At 39.2% G+C, this 11,958-nt stretch overlaps 1 protein-coding gene across 6 annotated transcripts in view; it reads right to left on the bottom strand.

The window, feature by feature from the left end:
- Window positions 1-4,930: 4,930 nt before the first annotated feature.
- The window catches only part of SYT1 (synaptotagmin 1), a 330,603-nt gene continuing 323,575 nt past the window's right edge, over window positions 4,931-11,958 (bottom strand). For all 6 annotated transcript variants that reach the window (XM_064419593.1, XM_064419597.1, XM_064419598.1 and 3 more), the window contains one exon: window positions 4,931-8,031. In XM_064419593.1, coding sequence (XP_064275663.1) covers window positions 7,825-8,031 — 207 coding nt within the window. In that variant the 3' untranslated portion in view covers window positions 4,931-7,824. The remainder of the gene's footprint in view (window positions 8,032-11,958) is intronic.

Genomic DNA, 11,958 nt, shown 5'->3' with positions numbered 1-11,958 from the left:
TGGCATTTGCAGTGTAGGAAGTCTCAGATGCCCAGAGTGTGGACCAGAAGTGTATGTGTTACAAACCCTAGGGAAAGTGAACAAGGCAACAGTGTGGGTATAAATGAAAGGGGAATGTGGTATATGCCATGTATTGCACCCATCAAGGAATGGTGTATTACTGCTTACATGTGGAGGACACCTAATGTGAGGTGCCAATGCATACCTGTATTTAGCAGCTGCTAGTCAAGGAACACGCTGTGTAGTTGTGTGGGGATGTGAAATATTTTGTCATGAAGGAGCTCCTCATCTATCCTTGAACATATCAAGAGTGTGAGAGGATTTATGGAGCTGTCACCCAGGAGATAATGAATGCACACACATACAAAAGAGTGAAGACATTATAAAAATGTTACCCAGGCTGGCAGGAGAATGAAGGAGTTGCCTGATAATGCTTTTAAGTTGCTTATTCTTTTAATGCATTTTAAAATCTAGATTGCAGTGAATTTGACTTCTGCGTCACCTGTATTTACATTCTGCTTAATGTTTGCTGTCTATTTTGTAGACATTAAAATGTAAATTTTTCCTTAAGATAACTGAGAGTGGGTATGGGATGGTGGTCTGAACAAAAGTTTGCTCCTCATGAGATGCCTTAAAAAGAGAATGTGAGTCAAGCCAGCCGAAGCCAGGTCATGAGCAGGGGCAGTCCTCTTGGCACATAATCAGAGAAGTATTAGTACTGCTAACTTCAAAAAAGGCTGGGAGGAGACTGGTGAGACTCATGTGCAGCCCATCCTGATTGTTCAGCTGCCTGAGTTAAAATGCAGTGGGTTTCTGTTATGGTGCCAGGGGGGAGAGTGTTCTCCCTGTCTTAGGGAAAAAGTTACAGGAGGTTTTGTGAAGGCACTTGAGATTATGAAAGTTGCAGTGGAAACTGATGATGAAAGTTGTGGTTAGAACTGATTTATAATTTCTGGTGCTGGGGAAAACAACAAAGCCCTTGGTTTCACCCAGTCCATCATTTTTCTTCTCTATTAAAAGTGCTACTACACTTTGGAGTGCTGGTCTGACTGTCCATTGATAATTAGTTGCAGAATATGATCAAGAAAAAAATATACTCTATATGTCATAGGCACAGAACGTAGGTTTTATGCTGGGGGAAGTGAATGAAGCACTGTAGCATCCTTGTAGTTTATATTCTGAAACAAGTATTAACTGGTTGCAAAGGCTTTGCAACTCAGTGTTTTTTCCTGAACCCATGTTCCTAAGAGATTGTTAGGAGTTATTGCAGGGTAGTTGAATAAACTTTAGAAAGCTGCCTAGACAGAAGTGCAGAACAATCAAGAAGGGAACAGCTTGTACTCAGCTGGATTAGGGGATACAGTAAATACAACAAGTTCAGTTAGAAGAGATCTCATGGCTCTATTGACAGAACAGTGACATGGGGAAAGACAAAACTGTGTAAGACCTTGTGGACCTTGCTATATGGCAAGAGAGAGAGAGATTTGGTCCCCTGATCCGCAAGCAATTTCTCTTTCTTCCTGTATTTTTGCCAGTTTATTTCTCTGTGTTATCAGTACTTCAAAAAAAGTCAATTGGAGAAGCGTGCCTTTCATGGTTGCTGTCATTGCATTACTAATTACTGCAGATTTAATTATGGTCACGGTGCTCAAACCTTTCAGGCAGCTATTTGTCTGTGTTAAATCCAAGGAGTGAGAGCATTAACCAATTCTCCTCATGACTGGGCTGGAGTGAGAAAGCTAAATCTTTGTGTTAGGAAAAATGCTCTTTTTGGAAGCATGGAGCAAAGCAACAACGATAACCTGAATCTTGTCAGGTTTTTATTCTGGAGACTTGGAAGGCTCAAAGACAAGGCACTATGTGACTTAGGCAGGACTCATCTTTGCTCTGGTACAAATCTGTAGCTACTTTTTCTGTAGTATAGCAGAACTCTGGATAGCTAGGATTTACTCACTAGCCCTACATTTCTTTTTGCTGTTCACTTATATTGTCTCCATAAATGTCTTCCCTCAAGCTTGGATCTTTTTAGATTTACTTTTCAGAAGTTCTTTCTGCCAAGGACTCCTTTAAATCCTTTTTTATACCCTGTGTTTCAACTCCAAAGACTTACCTGATTCTGCTGCTGTGGAAAACTTTTCACTCTGCAGCAGACCGTATGATGGCTCTTAATGGGATAGTATTTTCCAGTTTTCCAACAGGTATCTTCCAAGGCTTAGTCTGATCTTTGAAAAGCACTTTGAGACACTTGCATGAAGGGTATGATGTCTCAGTGGCAGCAGTTCCAGTCTGAAGCCAGGAAGCATCCTGGCATCTGTACAAGTGCTGGGCTAGGACACAGAGCATGATCTGTCCATGTGTGAAGTCTACAAAGAAAAATATTCCAGATAACATATATGTATCAGGATTGTAATTAGAATATCCTTTGTGTACTCCCAGTTCATCAGAAGCTTTCACTACCTTGTTAGAGACTACTGAGAAGACAAATCTCTTCCTCTGGAAGTAACTCCTGTACAAAAAAAGAGGTTCTGCCTTCATTTGTCTTAGTGGCTTGATTAGCTCTCCTACTTTCTCATTTGAAATCATCTTTAGTGATATTTTTGGTACTACTGTTCAAAAATTTCTCCAAAATATTTGGGTGATCAGTAAAATTTGAATTGAAATGCCTGTCTTGATACTTGATTCTCAATATATGAAATTAGAGATGGCCTCATAATTTAGATTTGTTCCAGCTGAAAAAATGTTACACCACAGGTAAATTTTGCCAACTCATTCATCTGTTTTCTAGATCACTAATAAATGTTCATATGCAACAATGAACCTCTTTAGCACCTCACCCTTAATCATAGACTACGTTGAAATTTGACCATTTAATCTTCATTTAATCCATGAAAAGGACTCTGTGAGTCACTCTGATTACTTAATTTCCTTGACAGCATTCCATCAGAGCTTTTGTCTATTAATCAGTGTCAGATCATGGTGTATTGCTGAAGAAGACAAATATAGCCTGAGCTCAATCTGGAAGTCTTCAATGACAGATCCATGTTATGGTTTTGGAACAAATTATTGGTGCCAGTGGGTGCTGTTGCTCCTTAGGAAAGCCATGAAACCTCCTAGGCTAAGGTACTTGTTTGTAAACATAATGGATGAAAGAACTTTCCCCGGGCTCAGGGGGAATGCCAGCAAACTCTGGTCTGTGCAGGACTGTGGAATAATCTTGATTAGGAGAGCAGAGACTGTTTTGCCACTTCTGTGCATTGGCCTTTTGTTTATGAGGAAAACTGGTGTCAGCTCCATTTGGTGCTATAACATCAGCGCATCGTCACCTACTGTGTGCTCTCTTTGTTGTAAGTAATAAGACAGTGTACAAAGATCTGAAATTAAATGTGAGCTGTCAAACTGATGAGATTGGTTCTGCCAGAAGATGAAACTCTTCATTTGGTAAGGTAGGTGTATTTTTTTTTTTTTTTTGCTAAATGGCTGTTCAAAATCTCAGCATGTTATAATTCACTGCATGCAGGGGAAAAAAAAGACTGTACTAGCTGTACCCTCCACCTTCACCCCAGAACGATGGAAGAGCTATCTTCACTTCCCCAATTTATTTGGCCTCTTTATAAGCTCCATGAAGGACATATAGTTCATCCCTTAGTTTGTAGAACTTTCTTTTTTATCTTGAATACAGCATAATCTTGACATACATCTCTTTGTAGGGGTCATGTCAGTGACAAAGAGCTACACAGAGTTAGTGTCCTCTGTACCAGTTTGTCATGTGCTGTTGGAACTACTTTTTGATGCAATATTAAAAGTATTCTCTGCATTGAAGATAAAGATTTGATGCATATAAGGTAAAGGTTATGAAGGCTGTTTAAAAATTTTGATATTATGTACAGAAAACTCCTTTTTCATACTTTCTTCAGTGCCTGGATGAGCAACAGTGCTTGAATGGATACTGAAAATTGGGGCTGGATGTGCATTTGTTAGGTTCATATTCTGAAAAGCAGGTCACTACATGTAAAACTGAACTGGCAGCCTGGAGTGGAAATGTTAATGCCTAAATAAATAAAACAGGGCTGTTAGAGTAATCAAAAATAAACTGGTTTAATTTTTTGCTTTGCACAACTACCAGGCAATTAACGTTCATTGACTCATGATGTGAAAAGTGATCGAGAGGCAGACACTTTGCTTTGGTAACACTCTGACAGTTGGGAAGAATGTTTTTATTGACAGTTGATTAGGGGTTAAATGAGCTGAATAAAATTGGTGATTTTTGCTGCTTTCCCCACTTAGTATAACAGCTATTATATGAAGCATTTTTCCTTACATTAGTTGTAATGACTGACTTTAACTGATTACTCTGTTGAAAGAACTGGTTTTGATTGACAAAGATGTCTTGGTATTCTTTAGAGCTGCAAAAATGGCTGGTGCATATAGAACCTGAAATACCTTCTCCCTGCTGCACCTTCCTCCCATAGTTTAAGCACTTATTTAATGATCTCTAGTCTACAAGAGGTTTAATTTTATGGTCATCTTAGAAGTAGCACTTGGATGTCGGTTAAAATACACCATCTTGCTCTGAAGGAAAACTTCAACCACAGCTTTAGCACAATTGTCTGGGAGAATACTGATGTGTAGGAAACTACTTGGGAGTTTTTGTCATGGTCATGTTTTGATAGAGGATGATGGTTTTTGAGGCAAATAATCAGGCTTCTGGGTAAACAAGGTAATAGTGCTTCATCTGCAACAGAGGTAGAGAATTCATCTACTGTAGCGCTGCTGGCTGTGACTGTCTTACTGATGAAAGCAGCTTTTCACAGCCCCTCGAAACGTGCTGTGCTATTTCACTTGTGACACTTCAAAGTATGTGATTGTGTGAAAATCCTGGAGTGAATTGTCTTTTCAAAATTTTAGATCAAAAGAGAAATACCAGAACATCAACAGGAAATAAAACATTTTTATTGAATATCTGTGTAATATGTATGTTATTTTAACGACAATTGGAAAACTCTACTGTGGGGAGTCACTACACAAAGTGAAACAAAATATAAACCACCTCATCAAAAATGAAGGTAAAATACGGCTAAAGTTGTCAGCTCGCGGGCCACGAGCGATATGGCAGGATAAAACACCCCAAACATTTCTACAAGATACAGAGAAAACCCACACAGAGAAACACTCAAGCAGGCAGTAAATATACACAAAGGCAACTAGGATCTTTCTACAGCATCAGATTCTAATACTTCACACAGCTTTGTCAGAAAGGTACATGTGGCTTCTTTGAGGATGAAAAATGTCATCTTGGTCACACGGCAGGTTCAGTCTCTGAGAATCATTGTACCTTACAAACCAGTTCTAGGGTGACGCTCAGTCTGGCAGTGTAGGAAGAGAAAGCATTAAGAATACCTTAACACAGTAAGTCAGTCCTGGCACTTTGAACCTGCAGCTATCCTGAATGAGTAACTGAAAGCTGGAGACCATGAAGCTCTTAGGCTGGAAAGCTGACTGTCTATTTCTTCTCTTTGGTGGGGTTTGGTCCTTAAGGATAAGATTTTAAAATATTCCAGCTTGATGCTTTGCATGTATGTGCCTGTTTCTATCAGAAAAATGTCTCGCTTGTGTTTTTTCTATGTTTCATGTAAAAAGAAAGAAAATGGATCTTGCTATTCTCACTTTTGGAGGTGGGGAGAGATACAGGCTTTTATTCCCCTCCCAGCACTTTGCTGCTGCTTTTACCATCAAAGTACTGAAAAATAGGGATGCTTGGCCATCCCTGCACTGACCTCTGAGACTGCCACACCTCTCCCAGAAGCAGTGGCTGTGGAATTCAGTTTGCAGTGCACAGTTCTCTGATTACATTCATCTTTGTTAGACACAGAAGACTGATAGGAACATTAATGGTTAATTCTCATGCCGCCCTCCAAAAGCAATAGCATTTCCACATTTCCAGGGTAATTTGCATTGCTGAAAATAATGACCTCTTCAAAGCATTATAAATATATTCACAGCTTGGAAAGATAAGCGAGGGGCCTCCCAGGACGGTACATGAGCTAGAGGTGATGCCCTGAATGACTTGATGAGATGGTGCAGCGGAGGTGCCATGCTGGGGAGCGGTAAGACGACTCTACGGGAAAGCAGCAGGGGCGAGGGCGCTTGGAAACGTAGAGTATTGCACAGGGCTTGACAAAATGCTGCGTGGTCAACCCATTCACTATTGTCCCCTGCATAGCTCTCCAGTTCTACATTGGTCCGTAACAACTGGAACTGCTTGTGCTATGCGTTCCTTCGGCAGTGCAGTAGAAGGGAATGGCAGTATTATTACAATATCACTACGGAATAAATTGATTGCTATCCACTGAGAAAACTACATTTCTAAGCACACACGGCAGTCACAGTGATACACAGAGCAGTCTTTCAAGACTCTTATGGAATGACTAATAGCTTCATAATAGTGCCATTTACTACATAATAACATTTAAAACATTTAAAAACTCCTCCTGAAACGAGCATCTAGTATACAGAAGAGGTTGCTTCAGTTTTCTAGAACTTGTTCTTTGTTTTCACTTTTTTTTTAAAGGACAAATTAAAACTTAAGTATAAATAGTATATAAAAGGTCACTAGCTGTTCTCTTTTGGCTTACTTTGAAGTGCATTTAGAACTATGGCTAAATTTTGTCATCTTCTGATGGGATTACAATACTGTCTGTTTACCATGAAACTATTTTGTATAATAAACTCACACGGCTGTGTCTAAAAAATATTCTGCATTCCTTCTAATCTGAGTTAGTATCATAAAATATTTTGTTACAAAGTCTAATGTGCAAACTCATTATAATGTGAAATTGTGGATGGAATTCACAGTATGCAAATTTTGTATAAAGGTGATAATGGAGAGCTACTCTTGTTTTCATGGCAGCATTTTACTACTGCCGCATTTCCCTCTTCCCCCCTCCCTGCACTTCTGCAGTGGTCTGTCTCTGTATGTTAGATGAAATTGTTGTCTCCTGTGGAACTGCTTCCTCAGCTTTGAATCTAAAGCCATTTCAGTCTGTTATGTGTTTGCTTTGGAATATATACAAAAAAATTATATCCTGGCTTCTGGCTACATCTCCATGAGATCAACCATGGAACTGCGCAGATCATGCTAAGTTGCCTGTGAAAGAAGTCTACCCAATTGGATTTGCCCCTCCAAGATTCACTGTGGACGTGAAGTGTGTTATTAGGATGGTCCAGTTGAAAGCTCAGATTTAAGTTGTCCTTTAAGATGTCAGTGTAACACTACTAGTGCCTTACAAGTTTGTTTTTTTTTTTTTCTGGAATGCAGACGATACAATAGTTACCCTATAATATAGTATCAGCTCTCCTATATCTCAGTCAATTTACATAATTTAAAATAGAACATCTTATTAAAAACATCTAGATATACACAGATTAGGAAACGCTTACAACATACAAATACACAAACTAGAAATAAATTCTCAGCATACTGATGTATATATACAACTGTGTGATACAATAAATAATTTCTGTCATGCTCTATCTACACATCATATTGCTTAAAAGAAGAGTAGATCTGGGGCGGGCAGTGGTGAAATGAAGCGCCTTTAAAAGGCTCTCTACATTTAAATTTGTGCAAATTAAAATGGGAATTTTAAAGTACAACTGATTTGTGTCAGGAACACATGGCTGGAAATGAAAGGACCCATATTACTGAGGTATTTACAGATACTGGCTAAAGAGCACTATGTGGGCAAATGCAGAAAGGCTTCTTCGTCTTTTTCTTTTTCTTCTTCATAATTTAATTTAATTTAATTTAATTTATCTTAATTTAATTTACTTCTTGACTGCCAGCATGGCATCTACCTCCTCCTCGGGCTGTAGGGTGTGCCACTGTGCGATGGGCCGCCGGGGGTTGGCCAGCATGTCCGACCAGTGCCGCAGCTCCGCGCCGGTGCTGTTGTAGCCCACAAAGACCTTCCCGATGGCATCGTTCTTGCCAATCTTGTCATAGTCCAAAACAGTCACAACAATTTGCACTTTCTGCAATGAGACAGAGAAAGAGCAGTGAGCATGACAGTAAGGGGAAGGCTGGCAGGGATGAATGTGGGGACAGCCAGCCATGGAGAAGTCATGAAGGGGGAAGTGTCTGACAGCTGGAGTAGGTTCTAGATGCCCCTAATGAGAGGCAAATTCAAACTTTTGGTTTTGCTTCTTGTGAGCCTTCCAAATAAAATCAGGTTTACCACCTCCCTGTTAGCTAGAAACTTGCCCCCTTGCATTGAATAGATTCATATGGAAATTGAGACTGATTGTTTTTCCTTTAACAGATTAACAATTTATAGGTGAGTTAATTCAAAAGTTGTGCAATTTTACACACCCTTATTTTTAAAGTAAATAAGTTAACAACTAAAGTTGTTAACTAGGAAACAGGCTGGCTGCTTAAGGGAGATGGAATGGATGTATAAACCCCTCAGGGCTCTGACACTGGCACAGCCTACGACTGAGCTGATGCTGGAGTGCCACTTCTGTAGGAATGGTGACCTCTGGCAAACAGGGTTAAACAGGTCCCACATGGTTTGTGTGAGCCCATCTGTCACAGCTCGTAGACAATTTTCCATCCATTTAGGCTGGGGAACACCGGGAAGTGTTTGAGCCAGGCATTTATGTTTGTAGTTGTGTGCACATACACACAATTCTCTCTTCAGGTCCTTAATAATTGTCAGAAAAGCATAAACAGCTATGCCTTCAGTGGAGTGGTGTTCTCCTGCAACACCACTTGAGACTTTCACTCTTATTTTACAAAACTATAAACACTTCTCCTTATAGAGCTTTATTTTTAACAATGAGCATACAGTTCTTTTCCTGATTCCAGTGTCAGCTTCCTGAACAGAAGGAAGAATGCCCTAAAAACACATTTCCAGAAAAAAATCCTCTATTCTCTAGAATTGGGTTTTTAAATGTAAAGCCTTAAATATATCTACAATCTGGACCTCTTACTAGAATGATTGATTTCAGGGCTTGTAATAGGATTATCTTTTAGAAGTAGCAAGACCAGGGTCTTGAGGTTTATTTTATAAAGTCCATTTCCTTACAGGACTGTACAGTTCACTGAGCCAGAGAAAGAGATGATTCCAGCAGGCACTTAAGTATTTATATAGTTGCTGATGACAAAAGTATAAATCAAACTCAAGATTTTCCCTCCCCAGAGCACTCATAATAAAAGGCAATATTCTGAAGCAAGTATTTCTAGGTGCCAGAATTACATTTCAGTGTTGCTGTTTGCAATACACTCACTTTTAATGTTACCTCCCCAAATGAACACTTATGTTTTACAATACACGGTACATTCTCTGATGTAAAAAGTAAGCATAAGACTACTTTTTTGCACTACAAAAAAAATGCTTGCCTGCTGTACCTAGAAGCTTGGGGATAGTTATTACTTTTTTTTCTTTTTTAATGTTAATCATAAGACATAAATGAGCACTGTAAATGAAGGATCCTTTTCCTTGTTCTACAAAGATGTAAAGAACAGCCAGCTCAGATAATTAACTTGGAGATGATTCTCCCCTCATGATCTCTGGACTAAACCTACAGAGAAATGTGAGCATCACTTTGCCTTTGTACCACATATTAAAGGAGCAGCTGCATGGCAAAACCCAAGAGGTTCTAGTAGAAAGAACTGCCTCTCCTAATAAACACTTGGATTAGCAATTTCCATGGAGTGATTAAGCCCTTTGGACTGAGAGGGCCTGGAGACACTGCTGCCTACAGAGGCAGTCTGTTTGGCATGTGGCAAAACACGTGCCTGATCTGCCAGCAGCAACAGGATTTGACTTCCGTGTGGTGTTCTCCCATTACCCTTGAAGACATCACTTTATTCCCCTTAAGAGCCAGAACCCATAGTCACTGTAAAACTGTTGAAAATGTTAATGTTTGGCTCCTTTAAAATTACACAGATGTACTGCTATTGACCTGCTTTCCCTCCACGACCTCTCTTCATTCTCCAACAATCAAGAAACTTGTATAACCATTATTTTTTGACAGTGAAAGTTTGCTTAATGACTTTTATATGAATAGCACAGGTCACAGTGACTCCTACCATAGTATATCTAAATAACATTTAAAATGAGTTTTTCTAATGATGAAATCACTTCAATATCCATCACGAAGTAGTCTAAATGTAGTCTTTTATAACTAACTCAAAATACATTGGTAAATGACCAAAGTCCATAATCGCAGATTTAAAATTGGGGCTATATAGTCAAGTGGATAGCTAAAAGGGAATTCTAATAAACTTATTTTAAAAAAAGGCAAAAATTTAAACCTTTAAACCACAATACTTTAAAAATAAACTACATGCACCTCAAAAAATTACTTTGAATTAGAAGGAAAAATGGTCAAGTACCAAAAATGTGCCCTACCATACCAAAGTTTGGATAGGGTAATTTGGAGGTAATCATTCCAGCTCCTCAATCCTATCTCTATTTGGGAATCAAGATACTCACTGCCTAGACTGCCACTTTATTTGATTAATTTCTTTTTACCTCTGGGTCTTTGATCCTTGTTGTGAAATCTTCCACAAGCACACAGACCAGCTTTCATTAAAATCAAGAGAAATTAGCCCCCACTGGATTTGCCACTTTTTGATTCCTAGAATCCATAGACACCTGTACATGCAGCAGGGCATGAAGTAATTCTAAGTGGACCAGTCATGCATCCAAGTCACTGTGCCCATGCTTCACCTTGTCTAGTTTTATTATTTTTGTTAGTGCCAAGTAAATAAAATGCAAGCTACTTGAAAGGTAGGCCTTGGCTCCTGAGCTTCTCTCCAGCCTAGCTGCTATCAAAATCCAAGATAGACAACGTGAAAACCCATACCATGCTCTCATCTAATGAAGAGGGTGCTCCAAGTTTTGTCCAAGCAATTTAAACACATTAAAACTTTTAAACTATAAGTTTAAAAGCATGGCACCTAATTTATACTATGACCTCTCTTACAATCCAAAGAAGGATGTATTCCCAGATGTTTTAACTTATGGTCATTTAAACTGGGAGGACCTTTTCCCCACTCAGCTGCATCCAGAAAAGCTGTTTTATTGCCTAACATCTCCACAGTCCTGGGGCTCCGTGGCCAGGTAGGAAGCCAGCCTGCAGTTCTTCTCCCACATGCCTCCTGAGATGGTAAAAAAAAAGCTTCTCTCTTGAGATAAAAGACAGTTAACATCAAAAAAACTTAATTCTCTCTCATGAGAGATGGTTTGCCTCCCAGTAGCTCAAAGACAGGCAACTGAGTCCCTGAAAAAATTACACAATGCTTTGTCCTGGTATTTCCTACTACTGCTTCGGTGACTCCTACCTCACTGTGCTGACTTCTGAGACTCTTAATTTTAGGTACTGAGTTCTGGGAGTTGCATCTGGACAACTGCTGGAGCTCTCCTGAGGCACTAAGAGAACAGGTACTGCAGTACTGACCCCTAAGATTCTCAAATGCCTTTTTCCAAGGGACATAGGAATCACTGAAAAAGTTTTCAAAGTGTAGTGAATAATTCCTGAAAAAAGCTGTGTATGAATTAGGTGTTTTACTTTAAAGGGCGGCTGCAGTGCTTTCAAAAAACAGGGTAAATAAATGCATAAGGAACACAAATTTATCTGACAATGCCAATGTATTATTTAAAATATTTTAGGGAAAAATGTTATATATAGCTTTTCTTTTATCCCTACACCTTTTGGCTGGCACATTCCTTCACTATCTCCCTGTGGACTTTTTTTTCCCCCAAATCCATTTCTGTTAACAGAAAATGTCAGTTATGCATTTCTCACTGATGAATCAAAGCTTCCTAAGTACTTCACATTTTATCATTTTCCTCTTGAAGCAGTCACACTCATCTAATGTAGCACAGGGCTGGCACCTAGGTGCTAATGAAGGCATGCACATGTGATAATTAACAAGATTCCTGTTAAATATTT

This window comes from Passer domesticus, chromosome 5, assembly GCF_036417665.1.
Source record: "Passer domesticus isolate bPasDom1 chromosome 5, bPasDom1.hap1, whole genome shotgun sequence".
In the NCBI taxonomy this organism is placed as follows: domain Eukaryota; kingdom Metazoa; phylum Chordata; class Aves; order Passeriformes; family Passeridae; genus Passer; species Passer domesticus.
The sequence above is the reverse complement of the archived record's forward strand: the minus strand, read 5'-3'. Positions and strand labels throughout refer to the sequence as shown.